Consider the following 23,409-nt stretch of genomic DNA (forward strand, 5'->3'; position numbering starts at 1 on the left):
GAGAGCTGTATATAACTAGATTTTTTTTGTATCCAGCTTTTAGTTAACCCCATCAATATTTTTTGTGTTCACAACGTGTCCTTTCTTATCAAAATAAACTAATATAAAGACAAGTAACATGACAAGTTTGATATCAACTGGTAGAGCTATTAGAACACACAATTATCAATTTTGATATCTGATAAACAATAGAAGACAAATTCTTAAGACAATATTCTGGACACCGTTATGAACAGAAATTTTAGTTTTCAAACTTTTCAGTATATCTTCTATGTTAAGTAGTATTTATTCCATATATTTCAGATGTAGTTGTTTTGACTCAAATCATATCCTAACACATGTTGAGGACTTGAGATAAGTATTATGAAGAAACAAAAAAAAAATACAGACTCTCTGATATTCATAACAAGGACACCAATCATCATAGAGAAATGATAATTTCGGTACAAAATTGAGGAAATCAATATTTTATCGAAAGAATGTAATTAACTACATATATAACATATCAATTCATATAGAATGTCTTTTTTCATAACATTAAACAACCAATTTGAAATGTCAATTGTTGAGGATCTTCTGAGGTAAAACCTGGAAAGAAAATTTTAAAATTACTTTATAAATATTTAATGTAAAAATAAATAATAAGTATTTTAGTACTCAATGCCTGTGCAAAGTTAAAAAAAAATCAGTTGTTTTTAAGATATCATTTATGAGTTGTTCCTGTTTGGTTGACATTTTGAATATATATCGTTTAGGAATTCTTCATCCATTTCAAAACAACAAACATGTATTTAAATACTACATACATGTAGTACTGACTATTCTGTAGAAAGGAGATAAATTATTTGGGAGTAATTTTAAAAAAAAAGTTAGAGCTTGAATGAACTCACCATCAAAAATATAAAGCAAGCTTCTTCCACACATTTGAATATCTGGTAGGGGTAAATTAACAACCACATGTGCCAATGCAATGGTGTATGGTTTATCTTTTTGTGCCCATTTTGACTTCTTGTACTCAAAATATTGTATCCAAGGCTATGTATTAACCTGTAAAAATAGATTATTAAGTATTAACATTTACACCAAACATGATCAATTAAAACATTAAAAGCATTCAAAATTATCATCATATTGATTGTGAAATAGATTTTGCCATTCAATCTTCATATTTTAGTTAAAATGGAGATTATTTTTCAATGGTAACAGTAGGTAAATTGTCATTTACTCTAAACTTTGAAGACAAAACAAATGCTCATAACAGTACCAAAAAATTTGACCTTCCTGTATGATGAAGACAAATATTTTTCTATATTTGGATAAATTTTTGAATTAAGAGACTTCATTAATAAATTTAAGAAAAAAACATGATTTAACAAAAGTATTGTTATCCTTATTTTTCTATTTTATTTCATAATTTTGGGCTAAAATTTGAAAGAAAGGCATTCTCAATGTTCATAACGAAAGACACCAATTTACAGCGTCTTTGTTATGAACAAATTATTGATAAGAAATTTCTCATCATTGCTCAACATATATGAAAATAATATTATCAAATAGTTGTTTGTTTGTTTTATTTGTAACAGTAGGTAAATTGTCATTTACTCTAAAATTTGAAGACACAACAAATGTTCATAACAGTACAACAGATCTTGCCGTCCTTTCTTATGAATATAGAGATTTTCTTATATAACGACAAATTGTTGATATGAGTGGCTTAATTAATAATAATAAAAAGCCCTGCTAACTGAAGATTTAGTTATCCTTATTCATGTTAATTCTAATATTTATTTCATTATCTATTTGAAAGACAAATATATTTTTTTCCATTGTTCATAACAAAGTACACCAAATAATGAAGTTCATGTTATGAACAATTCATGGAGTATAAAAATATCTCACTAATGTATTTTAATTACATTTGAAGTCAAGGATTGTGCTTATACCCATGACCTGATATGTGCACTACTATGATTCCAGATTTACTAGTTATGTTAAATATATTTACTGTTTCAGTTAGCTTTAAGAACAGTTAATTCCTCCAGATCTGCCTATGGGTGTTTCACATTTTCACCTACATTCTTCCAGCATTATGATGATGGATCAGGACAAATCAGATCTGATGATAGTGAAGAAGATTCAGTCAGGTGTAAAGTAGCAATGAAGGTAAACTTATGGTATTGTTGGCTTTTTTAAAACTACACCATCCTTTTTTTATTGGGAAATATGTTGTCAATATTTTAGATATGGTAATTTTGAGTAACAGTACTAAAACCTTTAGATTGTACTTACAATCATTAATTTTACAGATGATAAGTAGAAAGTAGAAACAATATTCAGCACTAAAACTGTCAATTGGGAAATATCTTATTTAAGATAAGACTTAAGCTATTTCTTAAAAGACCACAAAAAAACTTTGGTTCTATAATGTTATGGCAGAGTTGACGTAGTGACACTTTGTTTCCATGCAATAAATTGACTTGTGGTTTACCAATTGTTCTGATATGTTGATATGATTTTACCAACCACTAAAGGAAGGTTTATAATTCATTTGGATATTGTTGCCCCTACAGTCTTATGAAAAGGGACCAAAAAGGGTAAAAATAAAAATGGGTGTTTTATTAAAACTCATGAGAATGTTTTTATTTTTTTTCCCTTTCAATTTTAGTTATATTTTTTAAGGTGTTCCTTTTTTAGTTCTGGTAAACAGATGTTTCAGCAGATATTATGTGTTTTGGACTGTTTTCAAGTTATAGGGGTCAAAGTTGGGCAATTCCAAAACAATATTTTTTTTTATTTTTGGTCCAATTTAAAAAAAAAAAATTGGATTTCTCATAAAAATCCAGATTTCTCTTACTTTTCTTGAGTTATCAAGGGTCAAAGTGTCATACCTGAAAAAATCTTTTTTTTTTATTTTTGGTCTGATTTTGAAAATTTTTAATTGAATTCAAAATTTTATGCAATATAGTGTCCAAACCATTTGTTGTGTCCATAATAAATTGTAAGTCCTTATGCTTAAGTGAGTCAAAAACTAATATTGTGTCCACACTTTCCCAATCTGTTCAAGCTTGACCACTGCTGTTGAATCATGCTGCACTTGACACAGCTTTTTATTTTGACAAGTTGGGTAACTTTCTTTAAGGGAAACAGCCTTTTTTGTAGGTAATTTTAGGCAAACAATATCACTGACAATTTGCATCATTAGCTATGAATGAATGTCTTTCTTACCTTTCTGTCAAACTAAGTCTGCTCTCATTTTACCACCTCTGTAACAATTTTTTTCGTTTTTTTTTTACAGTCTTGTCTAACTGTGTTTAAGTCCATGTCAACTATAGAGAAGACTGTAGAAAGATGTAAAATTAAACTGAACATGACAGATTCTAGACTGATGTTCCAATTACACTGTAAGCATGGTAAGTCACAGACTGATTATAAACTGATGTTCCAATTACACTGTAAGCATGGTAAGCCACAGACTGATTCTAGACTGATGTTCCAATTACACTGTAAGCATGGTAAGTCACAGGCAGATTCTATACTGATGTTCCAATTCACTGTAAGCATGGTAAGTCACAGGCAGATTCTATACTGATGTTCCAATTCACTGTAAGCATTGTAAGTCACAGGCAGATTCTATACTGATGTTCCAATTCACTGTAAGCATTGTAAGTCACAGGCAGATTCTATACTGATGTTCCAATTCACTGTAAGCATGGTAAGTCATAGACAGATTCTATACTGATGCTTCAATTACAATGTAGGCATGGTAAGTCATAGTTTTACTTAAGTGAAAACTAAAATTTATTAAAATACAAATAAATCATCAGTATATTTATAAATGATGGAAGAGCTCAATCCTGGAGTAACATTTCTTTATATTTTTTTTTATTATGAAATATCACATGATTAATTATTTTTGTTACATGGTTAGTCATGTGACCATATACATTAATCAAAAGTGTTTACAAGTCATTGACATACATATATTTACACTTATCTGCTCTCTGAAGTTTTCCTTTAAAATGTTTGATTTTTGCTTCATGACGACGAGAGGGTAGCTCAGTCTACTTTACAAAAAATAAACATGCAAGTTAACAAAAGGTCATTTGCTCATAATACGCAGCATATACAACATTAAACAGTCACTTTATATACAATAAAGAACATTCAACTAGTATAATCAACATAGTTAATCTTTAATGTGACTCTCTTTTCTTAATTTCTAAATACTTCTTTTGAATTATATTGATTGTGAATAGATTAGTATTGGCTACATTACATTAATGTTTGAGTAACTTATTTCACGGGATAGGTCTAGAATTAATGAAGAAATGAAAGGCTCTACTGATTAAACAGAAAATATAGTTACTTAAGATCTATCATGTTTTTTTAAGTGCCGTTGATTATCTTAAGTATTTAATAAACCACTAAGTGAAGCTAGCATGGGTGACCCCAGTCATAAAAGGGGTACACTATGTGCTTTTAACTATCAAAGATTTTTTTCAGGAATTATAAAGACACACAACTTGGCCATTATAGAATGTGAAACACTTCAAGCTGTATTCTCCAAAGATATGAGTCCTAACCAACTGACTGCTCAAGCTAAGTATGTATCAACTGACTGTTCAGGCTAGGTATGTACCAACTGACTGCCCAAGCTAAGTATGTACCAACTGACTGTTCCAGCTAAGTATATATCAACTGACTGCTCAGGCTGAGTATGCATCAACTGACTGCTCAAGCTAAGTATGTACCAACTGACTGTTCAGGCTGAGTATGTACCAACTGACTGTTCAGGCTAGGTATGTACTAACTGACTGCTCAGGCTTAGCATGTACCAACTGACTGCTCAGGCTAGGTATGTACCAACTGACTGTTCAGGCTGAGTATGTACCAACTGACTGCACATGCTAGGTATGTACCAACTGACTGCTCAGGCTAGGTATGTACCAACTGACTGCTCAGGCTAGGTATGTATTGCCTGACTGCTCAGGTTGGGTATGTACCAACTGACTGCTCAGGCTGAGTATGTACCAAATGACTGCTCAGGCTAGGTATGTACCAACTGACTGCTCAGGCTAGGTATGCACCAACTGACTGCTCAGGCTAGGTATGTATTTATTGTATGCATTTTTGTATGAGAAAATATTTAAAGCTGCATTAGCTGTCAAATTTGTTCAGTTTTGATTGTACTGAATTTTGCTGATTCAATGAAATAAATTTGTCGTATTGCAAGTGGAGCAATCACTGTCGATATTACCTACAGAATATTGTGAAAATAATGTTTTTTTAATCAGAGAAGATCGATAGCTCTGATGTAATTATTTTTTGCCATTACTTCCGAAGATTGCCGACATAATACTTTAAACTTGGTAAAAAGTAATAATAACTGCTACACAGGTAAGCATGTGTTTTGTTTTCATTTCATGTAATCTATTTCTTGATTAGTTTTCAAATAAATAATGACCATATTTGAGCCACTTTATATCACAATACGTAAATTTCAAAAGGATCCTTGCATTATATTTAAACTTTTTTCTTTTACGGCTTGAGTCCGTCGGTGTTCCTTGCTGTTGAATAACCACTTTCGCTTTGCAATCAGATTTGTTATTTTAGAAGCGACCCCTACAGATCATGCGCGTATTAAGGTCTCCGCAAGTCTCATGCATACAAACTTATCTAGATCTATTTTTTGTCTTGCAAGACAATAAATATATAAACACCTATTTCATGTATTTAATGCATTTTATTTGTGGATATCAAATGAACTTATATAAGAAAAGTACAAATTAGTTGAAATAATTCGAAGTTAAGGTATATTTCAACAGAAAAAAATTTCCGAATTTGACAGCTAATGCAGCTTTAACAATTTTTTTTTATCATATCCTTGTTTTCCCCTATCATTGTTTTTCACTTAGGAGACTGTAGGTTTATACTCCGACCATCTGTCCATCAAGTCCAGCAAATCAGTTTTTTCACATTTTTGTTATCATGCTTGCAACTTGACATTTGATACTTTGCACATTGTTTTACCATGACAGGTTACAGATCATGGTGGAATTGTGTTTCAGTCCATTGATTCTTTGTTTATTGAGTAATGGCCCTTTGACATAAAAAAAAATTCTTGCAAAAAATATTTTCTCAATTTTGTTCATCTTGCTTGCAACTGTTCATCAGTCCAGCAAATAAGTTTTTTCACTTTTTTGTTATGCTTGCAGACATTTGATATTTGGTACATTGCTTTACCATGACAAGTTATAGAACAAGTTTGAATAATGTTTTAGTTTGTTAATTCTATGCTGATTTGTAGCCTAAGAACTTTACACTTTACAATGACATGTTACAGATCAGTTTAGCTGTGGTTCTATAATTTTGTTGCTTTTTTTTTTTATTTGAGTTTTCCACACAATGATTTTGTCTGGTTAGGGACATTATGTATTGCAATTTGCAATACTCTGAGGATATTGTTTTGTAGAAATCCTTTTTATAACTTATAAAAAATGTAAGCAACATTTGCCTTTCTTTTACTGTTTCAGATTATTGTCTGATGCTGTAGTGAACTTCCAAAGTAACCAAGAGGAGATAACTCTAATAATAACTCCAGAAAAGATCTCTTTGAAGAACTATGTTGATGATGAACCAGGTAACTCATTTGTGGGTTTGAGGTCAAGGTTAATTAGAGTTTTAACCTTGCAAATCAATCAAAAATGTGTTTGGTTCTAAACTTTACTTAAATGCATTGAATTGGAATATTTTTACCGTAAAAATGTTATTTTTTTGTTTTTACACCCCATGCAACGAAGTTGCGAAGGGTATAATGTTTTTGACCCATCCATCAGTCTGTCCATCAGTCCATCATCAGTTTTCCAAACTTTTTTTTCTAAACGCTTGCAAATATTGACATGATTTTTTGTATATAAGTTCACTATGATAAGTTACAGGTCAAGTTTAACTTTCGTTCTGCTCCAATGATTTTTACTGAAATTACGGGCCTTGAACTTTGCAACAGTCAATCATCAGTTTTCTGGACTTTTTTTTTCTAAACGCTTGCAGATATTGACATGATTTTAGATATATAAGTTCACCATGACAAGTTACAGGTCAAGTATAACTTTCGTTCCACTCTGATGATTTTTACCAAAATTACGGGCCTTGAACTTTCACAGAAATAAGTGTCTTTCGGACTTTTATTTTCTAAATGCTTGCAGATTATGGCATGATTTTTGGTATTTAAGTTCACCACGATAAGTTACAGGTCAAGGGTAGGTTTGTTCTGCTACGATGATATTTACTTTGCATTAACTTAAACTCTAAGAAATCACAGTCTGGAGTTTGAAACTACCATTCTGAGTAACATAATTTAGTTAGAAGATAAAGATCTAAAGCTGAAAAAAACACCCTTATTCCTTTGCTATCGGGGTCCTTCTACATGTATTTCTCTTACAAACAAATTTACTTGAGTATCCAACATGGGGATGCGTGGGGTATGTGAGCGCACTCACTAAGGTTATTTATTTTTTTCTGCTGTGCTTCAATTAGGGCTTCACCACAAAAAATGGTCTGTCAGTCCATAACAAATTGTGTCCAGGCTGTAACTTTTTAGTCTTTTGGTGTATGCTTGATGGTAAATCATCTGCATGAGGGTTGATCTCAAGAGAATGTATCGTCATATGACCTCAACTTTAACTTTGGTCATATGAAGGATTTTCATAGAACTGATTTCTGTCTAGGCTGTAACGAGTTTTGAGTGATAAATTGAACATGCATAGCTGATGTACAAGATATTTAATACCAAGGTAGGACTCACAGAGATGGATTCCATCTCCATTTATCTTGTTTTCACTAAATTCACAGTAGACATCATCACCAGAAAATATATATGTGAATCTTTTACTAGTTTAGAGCTACTCATCTTTATATGTATATCCAGGATCGCTAAAATTACTTATATGTAATTTAAGTAACATAAAAAGAAAATGAAATCAACTGAAACATGTAAATTTTATTAATTTTTGAGAAAAACATTTATAAGATATTCAAGTAATATAAGATTCAACAACTGAAAATCCAATATGCAATTTAATGCACAATACCTCTAGCAATATTAAGAAATAAAGTTAAAGTTTAAAAAATATAAATATTTATATACAATAAAAATACTTAAGAAATCTGTTTAAAGTTTGCTTGCGCCTCTTTTGAATTGCAGGATGCACAATGAGAACCAGTTTGTTCACTTCCTCATATTTTTCCTCTTTTGTCTACCCTGGACATGACATTTTAGGAGTAATTCAGCCGTTGTTTCTAGAAATGCAGAAGATGCCTACCCTACTGATGCACCTTGTCCAGTGCTCCAAGTTTTAAGTGAAGTCCAGGTTGCTCATTTATTTGTGTATTTTGTGCATGTTATTTTGGTCATTACGTGTTCTTTTTGTGTATATTTTCATTGTCTAGTCTTTATCCTTGGATTATATTCTTTTGATTTCCATATGAATCCTGGTTCCCTTGATTTTCTTATCTATTTTATAAGATATTTTTTCTTCATTCTTTGCTGTTCAAAATCATGCAAACTGTTATTACACATACCACACTGAACGATTGAGTTTGTATATTGGAATCACCTTGTCAATCCATCTGTCCAACTGAATTTGATCACAATTATCTTGGCTCCCAATGGATGCTTTTTGAGAAATTTAGTTTTTTTCAAAGTGGCACGGAACATTAGATGTGTTAAGCATGTTCTATTTAACACACTTATCTCTCTTTACTTTCATTCTTTCGTCAATATTTTATAATTGATAAACAGGAAGTGAAGACCAGTAATTTTAACCAAGTATAATTGGCGTAAAAATTCGAACTGATAAAAAGCATCATTTTGTTAAGTAGAGTTTTTAATGTTGCAAATAAATTTTTCAATTTTGAACAGGTTCTAAAAATCTGAAAAAAGTTAAATGAAACAAAATTTGTAAATGTGTGTGGATACTGTTTAACTATTGATCTACAGAACATATCCAAACATATGAACCTTCTACATTGGGGGTATACTACCACAAAAATCTATCAAAAATTTAGAATCTCCCATATAAGATTTGTGGTAGGTGTTTGGTTCAAATTACTATGTTTTCTGTGCAGAATACTAAATAATTAAATCTCCTACATGAACTGTAACAAAGGTTAACAGGTGTACATATCTCTGACATTAGTATCAAAGAGTTTAAACATTTCAGAAAAAAAAAATTCTTAATTATATGGGAAATGCAAATTAATGATAACAGTTTTATTTTACATCATGTTATCTTTGGGTTATGTGAAATTGTGTGTATAGTACTATTTTTACAAAAATCAAAAACCTTCAGTGCTGACAGCACTTTGAGTCACTAATGAAGTGATAGGGAAATTTTGTCACAAGATCTTAGCTCCAAATAAATGAATTCGATTTCATATTGTGTGTGGGGCTTCATATAGATGGGGCATTTGGATGCTGTCTGAATATTAACTTCGTGTACGAGTTTGGGTTTACCTGGCATGACAATGTGTGCAACTTCATGTTTTTTCATATTATGCAAAGGATTATTTTGAAGTCAAATACTTATAACTACATGTAATAATCTGTGGTTTATTATTTCTCTATCCATGATCATCTACCATTATTTCTTTATCCATGATTGTCTACCATTATTTCTTTATCCTTGATTGTCTACCATTATTTCTCTATCCATGATCATCTACCATTATTTCTCTATCCATGATCGTCTACCATTATTTCTCTATCCATGATTGTCTACCATTATTTCCTTATCCATGATTGTCTACCATTATTTCTCTATCCATGATCGTCTACCATTATTTCTTTATCCATGATTGTCTACCATTATTTCTCTATCCATGATTGTCTACCATTATTTCTCTATCCATGATCGTCTACCATTATTTCTTTATCCATGATTGTCTACCATTATTTCTCTATCCATGATTGTCTACCATTATTTCTTTATCCATGATTGTCTACCATTATTTCTCTATCCATGATCGTCTACCATTATTTCTCTATCCATGATTATCTTCCATTATTTTGAGTTTATTCACTTTATTTGCAGATCCTAACAAAGTAGTCCATACAGTTGTACATTTAGATCCAGATGAATTTGATAACTGTCAGGTTGGAGTGGATACTGATATTACATTTTGTCTGAAGGAACTCAGGGTATTTTATCATAGACAACACCAACATTTCCTTTATTAGACTTTAGAGTAGATGATGATATTCCATCAACTTTATCTGTATCGCCTTGTGATAGCTAAAGGTTTCTCCACTTTCGCTGATTTATTCATATCTTACATAAAACAATGATTTGATTGGATCCTACATACGGTTTAGTAGACCATGTATCAGCAAGAATTGACTGTCAAATTTAGTTCCAATCTACTATGAAAAAATATGGAAAATCCTGTCAAATATTTTACACTAAAACTTGTGAAAAATTCTCATACTATACAGCATTTATATCCAAAAAAAAATGCATCATTAACTGCTTTAGATCCAGAATATTATGAATTACATCCTCTATAATTGTTTATAGATGGAAGATAAATTTAAAAGGCTTCAATAAATGTATCAGTTTAAGATACTAAACAATTTTTTTTTTTTACCATAGGCTATACTTGGTTTTGCTGAGATACTGAACATACCATTAAATATACATTTTGAAAGTGGTGGAAGGTAAGTACATTATCTAATCAATAAAAGTACAGAAAAGTGTATAAACAGCATAGTTTCCTGATATGCTTGGCTTTTGAAATTTACATTTCTTTAAAGACTCGTTCATTAAACTTTTCTGTAGATGTCAGTAAACAGGAACTTTGATTATAAGGTAGGTTTGGCATGAGTGAAACCCTGTTTTTTAGATATCAGTCTTTGGTTGAAAAATACTCAGTTTCTTCTTAAATAACATGAATAATGAGTATTGATTGTTTTTTGTAAATGGTTCTTTGTGCTGATGTGACCACCTTATCGATTTTGACGCAATAGCATGCAAATGCTATTTAATCACCACTGGTATATTCACACTGCAATGGAAGAGGAAGGTATAGCGCGCTGTTCAACCTAGATTTAACCCACCATTATGTTTGAAATGCCTAAACCAAGTCAGGACCATTGCCGTATCAGCTGCTCCGGTGATGTAATATCTATTTCGCTGGATTTATTTTGGACATGGCTTGATTATGGATTAATGTTCAGTAATTTTGTTGTTACCCTTATTTATATGGTATGATAATTACAATATTATTTGTATTTTAGACCTGTAGTGTTTGGAATTAACAGTGACACAGCATTTGAATCAAACCTAGTACTAGCCACATTGGCTGATGCAGCAACACAAGTCAATCCTTCACAACAACCTTCAACATCTACATGTACTAAAGCAAAACCCAGGTAAGCATACAGGGTTTTAAATTGCAATGGTCCAAAGTCTGAGACCTTCAACATCATCTACATGTACTTAAGCCAGTCATGGTGATATTCGTTGACAGGACCAGTACTTTTAGCCAACGGTCCGGTAAAATTTGTATGATTTCCGTACCAGATGTCTGGATCATTTTTTTTATTAGACGCCCCTCAACTGGAACTTCTAGTTTAAAGATGGCATCCCAATCGAGGCAAATTTAAAGTGGATCAGAGAAATTATTTTTCTGTACAGCAGATTTTGTTAGGTTGCTGGACTAAATGTCCAACAGATTGAAAAATGATTTCGCCAGGTCTGCTTAAGCAAATTCCAGGAAGGCTTACAAATAGCACTGGTTCTGGACTGGGACCTACAATTTTTGATTGACCTTTTACTTTCATGTGGTGAACCTTTCATTTTAGGATGCAAAAAAAGTCCCATGACATCTCACCTTTACTAGTAAATTTGACACCTTGAACTTTGATATAAGATATATATATATATATATATGGCCGGGTCATTCCTCCTCGTAGGATTAATCTAGGGCTGTAACTTAGTACACGATGTATGGTAGTACGGGACAGTTCATTTAAGATGTTATTATGTAGGATAGGGGATCAAATTAATGATGCATGGCACAACAAATCAATATTATACAAACATCTCAGAATGTGACGACTCTATTCGCTACACTGCTCCATCGGATCAAATTTATATATCTTCCCTGTATCAATTTGATCCGATGGAACAGTGTAGCAAATAGAGTCGTCACATTCTGAGATGTTTGTATATATATATATTTTTAGATTTTGGTATTATGTATTATAATGAAGTGATGGGGTACACAAGGTTACATGTTGCAAATGAATACATGATTGTAAGCCAATCAAACTAAGGTTTGGGTGAGCTGGGTATCAAAATACACCAATTGTTTATCAAATCTGTTTTGTTTAAAATTCTAATAAAAAAATGTATCATTTCAGTCAGAAAGTGAAATCTTCTAGTAGAAATGACAGAATCCATACACTATCAGAAAGGGGAGATAACTCTGGTCTGCCTAACAGAAGCAGAGATGAAAGGTTAGTCTGATAGGAATGAAATGTTCCTGTATCACACAAAATTTAAACTGCATTACAGAAAATCTCTCATTTTCTATATATCCTAAGAAATTGCTTGAGTATTCATTTTACCTGGGTGTCATATATTGTGACTAAAATTGATCGTTTTTTTTTTTTTCAGTTGTCATCTTTGTTTTTTTTTAATTCTTTCTAGTTTTTTAATACGTCAAGACTATTGTTAATGTATTTTGATGCTAAGTGTAAGGCCATATGAAGTTAATCTGTTGATTCTCATCCACTCACAACTAAAGAAAATGGGATAGGTGGGTGATTTTATTTTTCAGGACCTGTTACAAAGTTGCTGACTGTAGGGCACCCTGTAAGTGCTTTGTAATCAAAACATATATTTAACGTGTGGATAAAATACCATATTTAAAACTAAGTGGTGCACATGAAATATTAAATTGTTTGCACAAAATACTCTATTTATTGTCTGGAAACTGTCAGGATGGACAGGAAGTATTTTGGAGGGTATCACATAATATCTCACCAATACATGCGGCACTGTAGAAGAATGAGGAATCTAGGATCTGCAAAGTTCTTCGCTTCCCTGGCAGGAGGCCATGATAGCAATTGCTGTTACTTGGCATCTATAGTTATCATTAAAGATTTATTCAAACATCTTCTCCTGAAACTACTGAACAGAATTCTATAAAGCTTAGCTTGATTGTTCCTTTGAATGTTTTGCATAAAAACAGTCTTTGCATTTTTTATCCAATAAAAACATGACCACCTTTGCTATTTTTAACCCTAGGGGTCAAGCTACCAATTTCTACATATATGTCAAAAACTAAAATAGATATTTTAAATAAATGTGGTCTGCCTTCTAAAGCAGGGATGAATTCCATTTTGTTTATAGACCTTGTAAAAATCCCTGCTTAAGCTCCTCATAGAGCTGTACAAAAGTCTCTATTGGGTCAAAGTTGTTAGACAACTCTTTGTTAAGTTATTGCCTTTGGAAGGTGAAATATTTTTGCATTTTCAACCAGTATCTTGAAATTATAATAGATAGGAGAAAACTTTTATTAGATTTTAATAGATGAAATGATCCTTACCATAAGGCCTACAAAATTCTGCATTGGAACAAAGTAGTCAAACTACTCCCTTTTAGAGTTATTGCCAAAGAAAGGTGAAAAATGGGTTTTTTTAGTTTTCAGCTGATATCTTGAAAATTATAATTGATAGAAAAAAACTTTCATTGATATTGTGACCTTAATGATAAGGCCTACAACAGCCTCTATTGGGTCAAAGATGTCAGACAACCCCAGGATAAGAGTAATTGCCCTTGAAAGGTGAAAAATGATGTTTTTGCAGTTTTCAGCCAATACCTTGAAAACTGTAAAAGATAGGAAAAAACTTTCAATTGATGTACTGATCCTTATGATAAAGCCTACAATAGTCTTCATAGGTTTGAAGTTGTTGCTGAATACTTGTTAGAGTTTTCAGCCTTAAAAAGTGGAAAAAAGGACAGTTTTTGCAGTTTCAGCTGATATCTTGAAAACTATGAATAGATAGAAAAAACTTTTGTATGATGAAATGATCTTTATGATAAGGCCAACGAAAAGTCTCTTGGGTCAAAGTTGCCCGGTAACTCCTTATTGAGTTCTTGCCCTTAAAAAGCGAAAAATGACCACTTTTGGCCAATATCTTGGAAACTATGATAGCTTAATAAAAAAAACTTTTATTTGATGAAAAAATTCTTTGATAAGGCCTCTTAAGTCTAATCAGTCATCAAAGTTGTAGGATGACTCCTTGTTAGAGTTATTGCCCTTGAAGGTTAAAATTGAATCATGTGAGTGATCCAGACTCCTGGTAGCCTCTACTTAAAATATTACAGTGAAAACAAAATATAGTGAAAAACAGTCAATATGAAATGAATAGTTTTGTTTTAGCTACAAACAAAATTTGTAGAGAAATTGATGGATTATCACTAACCATAAACAATAATTTCATCAATAAGATTATGAGTTTACCTTTTAAAACTTTTGAATATCAGATTGCCTTAAAAAATGTCAAGCTTATAAATCATTGGAGATTTTGGGCCCTCTAAATGATAATTTTCAGGAATTTTTTTCCACATTCCGATTTAACATGTATTAATTTGTTAGATCATATAAAAATGTAAATGGCGAACTATACTAATTAACTGTTTCAATTTAGAAAATGATGTGATTGTGTGAAGCTCCATAAACTTGTTCTATATTTCATTAGATAAATTATCATCATATTTTGTCATAAAATTAAAAGTCAGTTTACATGGTAGATTTGTTCTTTTTAATAATCTTTTTATGCCCCCGCGACAAACTGTCAGGGGCATATTAATTTACCCTAGTTAGTCCGTTCATCCGTCCATCTGTCTGTCTGTCCGGATTACACATGATCATAGCTCATCTGGATATCTCCTTGTACAGTTTTTGAACTACATCTAAAATATTTTACAGGATATTTCTACACATGATGAAGGTGTGCAGGGCCAACTGATTTTGACCTTTGTGAAATATTACGGAAATTGGTGATAGCTACACTTAATCATTTTACTCAGAAATATATGAATAATGGCTTGTCCGGCTATCTCCTCATACAGTTTTTGAACTTCATCTGAAATATTTTACAGAATATTTTAATACATGAAGAATGTGTGCAGGGCCAAAGGATTTTGATTTTCATGAAGTATTACAGAAATTGATGATAGTTACACTTAGTCATTTTACTCAGAAACAGGGCTATATGGCTTGTCATCATGAACTCGTGGATCATTATGGTGTAACCATCAGCACCATGAAAACTGATTTATTCAACAGGTCATAGTTTTCCTTTCCTCGTTTGTCTACCCCGGACTTGACTTTTTATGAGCAACTCGGCGGGTGTTTCTAGAAAAGCAGAGGACGCTTACCCTGCCAGTGCACCTGGTCCATGCTCCCAGTTTTTAGTGGAATCCGAGTTGCTCATTTACTTTTGTTACTTTGTATGTATGATTTTAGTTACTTTATGTTCTTTGTTGTGTACGTCTGTTTCCCATGTCTGTTCTTTGTCCCTGGATTACATTCTTTTGATTACCGCTATAACCTTGGTTCCCTTGATTACTCTTTCTACTTCTAATTGACACTAATTATAATTTGGTTAATTGATGCTATGACCTTCACCTTTTATTAGTGCTGATCCTGTTTAGTATGATGATAGAAAATTATATTTTAATGATTCATTTTCACCAAAGGACGTGATACACTTAGAACTGACTTACACAACTTCCTTTTGTATAGGGTCATCTTCAGTGTTTCTTCCTTTTCATATTTAGGTATTGGTTATCTGTAAGAGCTTTCTTTCCGTTCAATATTAAATTGATGATGTATAAGCTTTTTAAATTGTTTCAGACTTTTATCTTGGCTTGACCAAAGGTCTGTGTGAGTAACATGTTGTATTTCTGTTTTCACACATCATCCTTGCCGTCATTATCTTTTCTATAAAAACCTTCTCCTCTTAAATTTCTCAGGATTCTTAAGAAACTGTGTCAAAAGTTGCGTAGATTGTTTTAGGGACTGCAATTCACAAGGTTTCATAGAAACTTAAGATGATTGTTCCTTAGAGTATCTTGCACAAAATGACTTGTTTCAATTTTTGATCTGTGAAAAAACGTTGCCGCTGTTTCTAAAAATAGAACATAGGGGTCTGACAGCAGTTTTTTGCTAATATTTCCAAAACCATTAGGCTTAACCAAATTCTGACTTAGGATGAAGTGTTTCTTATGATAAGATCTATCTGTGATGTAATTTTGGAGAAAATCTGTTGACCATGATTGAGTTAATGTCCGTTTTTAATGTTTTTTACTTTTTTTATGTTATTACATTCAAAAATCTTCTCCTCAGAATCTACTGTACAGAATTTAATGAAAGTTGGTTATACTGTTATTTAGGGTATCCTGCACAAAATGATTATTTGGATATTTTATTGGTAAAAAAAAAATATTGCAACTGTTACTAAAGATAGAACATAGGGGTCTTAGTAGTTTTTTGCAAATTACTCCAAAACCATTGAATTTAGCAAAATTCTGATTGAGATTTATATAGTTCACCATCTGAAGATGCACCTTTGCCGAAATTTTCAAAATGATGTGTTGCCTGTTATAAGAGTTATGGCCCTTGAAACAAATTTTTGTTGTTGTTTTTCACGTGTACAACTATCTTAAACCAATTTCAACAAAATTTAATAAAAGTTGGCATATCTCATTAATCTTTAGTTTAAGCCAATTTTTGACTATGTAAAAGTGTTCAGTATGATAAGATCTATCTGAAGTGAAATTTTTGTTTTAATCTGTTAAGCCATGTTGAAGTTATTGCCCTTTTTCAACAATTTTTTTGTTCTTTTTAATGTTTTTTCTTTCAGAAATCTCCTCCTCTGACACTACTTGACCAATAAGAACCAAACTTGGTTTGAATGTTCCTTGGGGTATCTTGCATAGAATTGGTGTGGGGATTTTTGATCCTTTGAAAAACCTGTCCAAGTTATCAGACGGCTCTTTCTTAGAGTTGTTGCCCTTGAAAGATTAAAAAATGACATTTTTTTATATAGTTTTCAGCCAATAACTTGAAAGCTGTGATAGAAAGAAAGACATTTTCAGTTGCTGAATTGATCGAGTTATTGCCCTTGACAATCGAAAAATGATATTTTTAGCAGTTTTCAGCCGATATCTTGAAATCGTAATAGATATAAGAAACTTTTTATTGGTGAATTGATCATTATGATAAGTCCTATCTAAGTCTTTGTGAGTCAAAATTGTTGGACTTGTCCTTGTTAGTCAGTACCCTTGAAAGGCAAAAATTTAACAGGTGAGTGATTCAGCCTACTGGGAGCCTCTTGTTGCTCTTGACAATAACTTGAGTATAGGTGTATAGATCTCTATGAAATTTTATCAAAAAGATTTTATGCCACAAAAGGAAGCATGCGATTGATTTATTTGCATCATGGCTCTTATTAATTTCAACAAGTGTTTTCTTACATTTTGTATAATCTTCTTAATCATTGACTTATTTAAGTGTTAATTATTTTAAAGTCTTGAATTCTTGGCCTTCTCTGATCTTGTGAAATGAACCACATGTTTTGGTTTTTGTACCTTACCACATGTGGTGGCAAGGCCATAGTCAGGTTCCTTTTGGACGTAGCATCTTTATTGTTTTTTGGGGGGTTTTGTCATTTTATCACAAAACCTCTGCTTCCTTTTCATGTGAATTTTGTTGTCTGATAGGTATCTTGGAAACCCTTCAATGGAAGAAATTTGGTATACAGCTTCAGCATGATAGGTTGTACTGTGTGTAACTTCGCACAATAGGTTGTACTGTGTATAGCTTCAGCATGATAGGTCGTACTGTGTGTAGCTCCAGCATGATAGGTCGTACTGTGTGTAGCTTCGGCATGATAGGTTGTACTGTGTATAAGTCCTGTTATACATTCCTTTCTCCCGTTCTAAGCAGGTGGTTAAAAGTGGACATGACTTAATCACTGGTAGTGATTCCTGCCATTTTACATTTTCCAAGGTTTCTATAGATTTCATGAGAGAAAACAATGTTCATTAAGCCTATTCTTGATTTTAATTATTATAAGCCACTCAACAAAGTTGCGGAGGGTATAATGTTTTTGACCCGTCAGTTCATCTTCAGTTTTCGGAACTTTTTTTTAAATGCTTGCAGATATTGACATGATTTTTGGTATATAAGTTTACCATGCTAAGTTACAGGTCAAGTTTATGTTTCATTCCGCTCCAATGATTCTTACCAAAATTACCGGCCTTGAACTTAGCAAATTCACAGAAATAACCGTTTTCTGAACTTTATTTCTAAATGCTTCCAGATATTGACATGATTTATTTTAAGCTTACCTGGGATGAAGGTCAGTGTGAGCTATTGCTATCACTTTGTGTCAGTTGTAGTTGTCTGTTGTCATTGTTAACTTTTACAAAAATCTTTTTTAAATTTTATTTTGTCACAATCTTTTCTAATGCCTGAAAAAATCATTTTCAAAAATCTTTTTTAAAATTTTTTTGGTCACCATCTTTTCTAATGCCTGAAAAAACACTCTTATTTCTTTTTTTCAGGGTCCTTCTACATATATTTCCCTAAAGAACAAATTTACTTAAGTATCCAACATGGGGGTATGTGGGCGTGCTCACTTAGGTTCTTTAATTTCTCTCCATTCTATGTCAATTAACTGGATATTCAAATATCACTACTTAGTACAACACACATAGGCCATCCTGCCACAATTCCAGCCAGATTATTGTCTAGAATAAAGGATTAATTCTTAAACTGAATTCCTGCCACAATTCCAGCCAGATTATTGACTAGGATAAAGGATTAATTCTTTAACTGAATTCCTGCCACAATTCCAGCCAGATTATTGACTAGGCTTAAGGATTAATTCTTTAACTGAATTTGTTGGTTGTTTACTCGTCAGAGCAGTCTAAGCTTTGATCTTTGGTGGTTAAGGTATGATTTTGTAAGTCAAATCATTCTCCTTCATTACATTTGGTGCCAAACTAATAACCCATGTGGCTTTTAAAGCTGTTTGGGCTTGTTGTTTAAGATTTTTCTTTTGAGGTTGGGGAGTGTGGCGGGACAACCTTCCTGTGTTATAGTAGGTAGTGAGATTTACATAGCTAGTTTACTGAGTTGGCTAAGTGAAAAGGATTAATTCTTAAGCTGAATCAGTTTGTTGCTGGCTTGTCACCAAGCAGTCTAAGGTTCAATCCTCAGTGGCAGAGGTATAGTTTTGTTAGTCAAATTATGCTTTCCCGTTACAGTAAAGTAAAGATTTAACATCCTGGCTAAACATCACATGTTAAAATCTTAGTTTTACCACTCATTACTATTGGAGAATCTTTATGTGATCTATATATATATCTTAGTTGATGAGTTTACACAGAAATCTTGGCAATGCATCTTAGAATTATTCACAATTTGAAGTAAAAATTGGCAGGAAAGTTTTCAAATTTTGCTTTAAGCTTTAATACACCAGGTAATTAATCATGAACCATTTCTGCAACATCCACTCCCTGTTAGCATAAGTTTTAGTATGGTGGGGGTATCTGTGACCTATGGACACCTTTACTTTCTGTATGGTGAATAATGTAAGCATCTATTTTTCAGTCAGTTTGATAGAAGTCAGAGATTAGGGGCAGCTTATGATGTCATGATGGATGATGATGATGATGATGATGATGATATGGCTATCTCTGACATGCCAACTATCCATAACAGAACTGATATTGAAAATAGACATGGTGCAACTTCTAGAATATTAAATAATGGAGACAATACAAGCTCAAATAGAACTGAAAGTGTCATATCCAAAGGGAAGAGAACATTGTATGATATGAATAACACAGAAGATTTTGGACAGAGGGCACCTCAGCCATCAACATCAGGGAATGGTGGATGGTATAACAAGTCCACACATTTACCCAGCCATCAATCACAAGAGTCGCCGAGTCCTGTTGTTCCAAATCAGTCAATGGTAAGTCCACACATTAAATCAGCCATGAATCACATGAGCCTCCAGGAATTTTCCCAACATCCAATCTCCAAAGTGGAGGTAAATACAGTGCAACCTCTATTAAGCAGTCAATGTTGGGGAAGGAGAGTTCACCTTTCAAAAGAGGTTTAGTCAAATCCTACAATTTTTAAATGTCCAAAATAGTCAATATTTCTTACCTGACTGAGACATATTTCAACTTTATTTAATTTAATAATTTATTACCTATTATTGAGTAGATTTCCACCCCTTTTGACAATTCCTTTAACTAAATGTGTATGTTTTTTTTCATTAGCAAGATCAACTCAGGCCAACAAATTAATGAATTATTGACATCTTAGATAGCCTCATTTAAATATCTATAATTCTTTTTTCGTAATTCGTAATGTTTACAGTGAAAAGATTGTAGATTTAAATCAATTTCAAAATGTCGACACAAATGATTGCCATTATAAACAAACAAAATCAGGGCAGGGTCATTCAACAAAGGTGACCATAAGAGGTTACAGACCACCAACCAATCAGCTTTTGGAATGTGCCCAAAATTAGTCCTATGCAGAAATTACCCCCTGTTCCTCATAGCGCAGTGGAAAAAGTTCTCATTTTATTTCAAAAATTTAAACTGTTTCTGAAAGGAAAAAACATGTCTTTACATTTTATAGGTGCATTTTGCTTCTTGTAATGTGAAGCCTAATCTCCATAATGATTTCTAAATTTACCCCTATCTTGTGAAAACACGGGGACTTTCCATGCTATTTATATACCCCTCACTTCAGGTGACCAGTACTGCACTGCAAGTCTGCTAACCCCACATGCCATTCTGAGGATTGTGAGATGACATATGTAGAATCATGCTAACATATAGTCCTCTGCTGGTTAAAGTTAAGGTACATTCCAGAGAAGCCATTGAATGTTGTGAAATTAGCATTGAATCTTAATGAAAGTGGAACTAGTGGTTTCTAGCCTAGAGCAGGTTTGACTGTATTCAATTAATTTTGTTTGTAAACAAATCTCATTTTTCCCATTTTCATATGACACCAATTTGCAGCAATAAAAAGGCATCATGCTGAGAAACAATCTCCTGTATTCTTGGACAATTTGGTTTCTTGACCTGACAATAACTGTAGTGCAAGTGTATGGATTTTTAGCTCATTTGGCCGTAGGCTATGTGAGCTATTGCCATCACTTGGCTTCAATCATCGTTAACAAGTTTTAGCTGACCTGGCCATAGGCCATGTGAGCTATTGCCATCACTTGGCGGCCGTCGTCGTTGTCATTAACAATTTTTAAAAAACTCTTCTCCTCTGAAACTACTGGACCAATAAGAACCAAACTTTGTATGAATGTTCCTTGGGGTATCGTGCAAAGAACTGATGTGGGGATTTTTCATCCGTCGAAATTGCTGTTATTAAAAATAGAACATAGGTGTTAGAGAGTAGTTCTTCGCATATATCTCGAAAACCATTAAGTTTAGCCAAATTCTGACTGGGGTTTAAGTGTTCAGCATGAAGAGATCTATCTCTATATCCTATATACATGTAGAACTGATATGGGGATTTTTGATCTGTAGAAGAACATTGCCACCATCACTAAAAATAGAATATAGGTGTCAGGCTGTGTGTTTTTCGCATATATCTCCAAAACCGTTAGGTTTAGCATAATTATTTCAATTGCTGAAATGACCCTTATTAAAAGGCCTTCAAAAGTTTTAGGGATCGAAGTTGTCAGGCGACTCCTTGTAAGAGTTATTGCCCTTGAAAGAAGAAAAATTCCTTTTTTACAGTTTTCATCCAATATCTTAAAACTATAATAGATAGAAAGAAACTTTCAATCACTGAAACGATCCTTAAGATAGTCCTACTAAACTCTTGTTGAGTCAAAATAGTTGGACAACTCCTTGTTAAATTTATTGCCCTTGAAAGACAAACCATGAGCACTTCAGGCTCCTTAGAGCCTCTAGTTTTTGGTCTGGTTTGAATTTTATTATTGGATTCCTTATAAAAATTCCTGCCCAAGTTCTTCAGTTAGATTTCAGATACCTCTTATGGTTTTCACATTATAAGGGTTCAAAGGGCTACACATTAAAAAAAAATGCCTTTTATTTTTTGCCTGATTTAAAAATTTTGTTTATTGGATTCCTTATGAAAATTATATTGTGCTGCAGGTTTGACATGCTTTTTTTCATGAGTTTTTTATCTGATTTAGCCCTCTCTGTACCAACTGTTTTCAGGCTTTTGATACCAGTACTATGGATCAGACCCTAGAACCAGAGGAGGAGGAGGACTTTGTACCAGGAACTCCTCCCAGTAAAAAGGTAATTATTGTTGTCTACTGATTTTGGCAATTTGTTCTTGAACAAGAAACTGTGAAAATACATAAAAAATTGTTATTATGCAATGAAAAGTAATACCTAGGAGTAAAATCATTATTTGTGATGATCAGTGTAATTTTCCTCAAGAATCACCCAGAGAGTCCATCCTTTTTTTTTCAGCTATCTTAATAGGATTTGTGCATCCAGTTGTATGTTTCAATAATGATTTGACAACCAATAGAAGTAAGGAAGAAAGTTAAGAAAGTAGCAAAAAAAATAGTGGTTAATACATACCGGTAGTGGACACAAATGGGAGAAAATACTTTTTATATATTTTGAGTAAACTGTTTTGACTAATTTCATTACTTTCCCATACAAACAACTCTTATTGGCATATGATTTGTTTATTTGATTTCAGTTTCGTTCATTATTTTTTGGAATGTCACAAGCCAGTACAACATCACTGGTATCACAGGCAGCCAGACCACAAGGCTCTGTTTTAGTAGAAGACTCAGACGAAGATTAGATTTGTTTATTTTATATCCTGTTATCTTTATATTTTTTTTAATGAATTATATCTCATCTTGAATGCTTGTCTTAACTCTTAAACAACTACCCTGATATTGGCAGCTATTTAATGGTTAAACTAGATCAATGTTTTTTATCTTTGGTGTTAGGAATATTACATCAATCTACAAAAATTAAGTTTTTTCTATTAAATCATTTGCACTGTTAGTTTTAGTAACTGTCAGTTGTAGTCCAAGATCATGGGAAGTTTCACTACTCTGTAGTTTTAGTAACTGTCAGTTGTAGTCCAAGTTCTTGGGAAGTTTCACTACTCTGTAGTTTTAGTAACTGTTGGTTGTAGTTTAGTTTGAGTTCATGGGAAGTTACACTACTCTGTAGTTTTAGTAACTGTCAGTTGTAGTTTGAGTTCATTGGAAGTTCCACTACTCTGTAGTTTCAGTAACTGTCAGTTGTAATCCAAGTTCTTGGGAAGTTTAACTACTCTGTAGTTTTA

The 23,409-nt window shown here is 32.6% G+C and overlaps 1 protein-coding gene across 4 annotated transcripts in view; it reads left to right on the top strand.

The window, feature by feature from the left end:
* Positions 1–22,977, top strand: part of LOC148605985 (cell cycle checkpoint control protein RAD9A-like) — a 35,996-nt gene extending 13,019 nt beyond the window's left edge. For all 4 annotated transcript variants that reach the window (XM_088546178.1, XM_088546177.1, XM_088546180.1 and 1 more), the window contains 11 exons: positions 2,014–2,163; positions 3,296–3,410; positions 4,504–4,603; positions 6,534–6,640; positions 10,092–10,198; positions 10,650–10,714; positions 11,294–11,428; positions 12,422–12,517; positions 19,693–20,059; positions 22,308–22,391; positions 22,807–22,977. In XM_088546178.1, the coding sequence (XP_088402304.1) occupies positions 2,014–2,163; positions 3,296–3,410; positions 4,504–4,603; positions 6,534–6,640; positions 10,092–10,198; positions 10,650–10,714; positions 11,294–11,428; positions 12,422–12,517; positions 19,693–20,059; positions 22,308–22,391; positions 22,807–22,914 (1,434 nt within the window). In that variant the 3' untranslated portion in view covers positions 22,915–22,977. The remainder of the gene's footprint in view (positions 1–2,013; positions 2,164–3,295; positions 3,411–4,503; positions 4,604–6,533; positions 6,641–10,091; positions 10,199–10,649; positions 10,715–11,293; positions 11,429–12,421; positions 12,518–19,692; positions 20,060–22,307; positions 22,392–22,806) is intronic.
* Positions 22,978–23,409: the final 432 nt, after the last annotated feature.

The sequence above is a fragment of the Perna viridis genome, chromosome 9 (genome assembly GCF_037379345.1).
Source record: "Perna viridis isolate PV_CMFRI_1.1 ecotype Kerala chromosome 9, ASM3737934v1, whole genome shotgun sequence".
Lineage (NCBI taxonomy): Eukaryota > Metazoa > Mollusca > Bivalvia > Mytilida > Mytilidae > Perna > Perna viridis.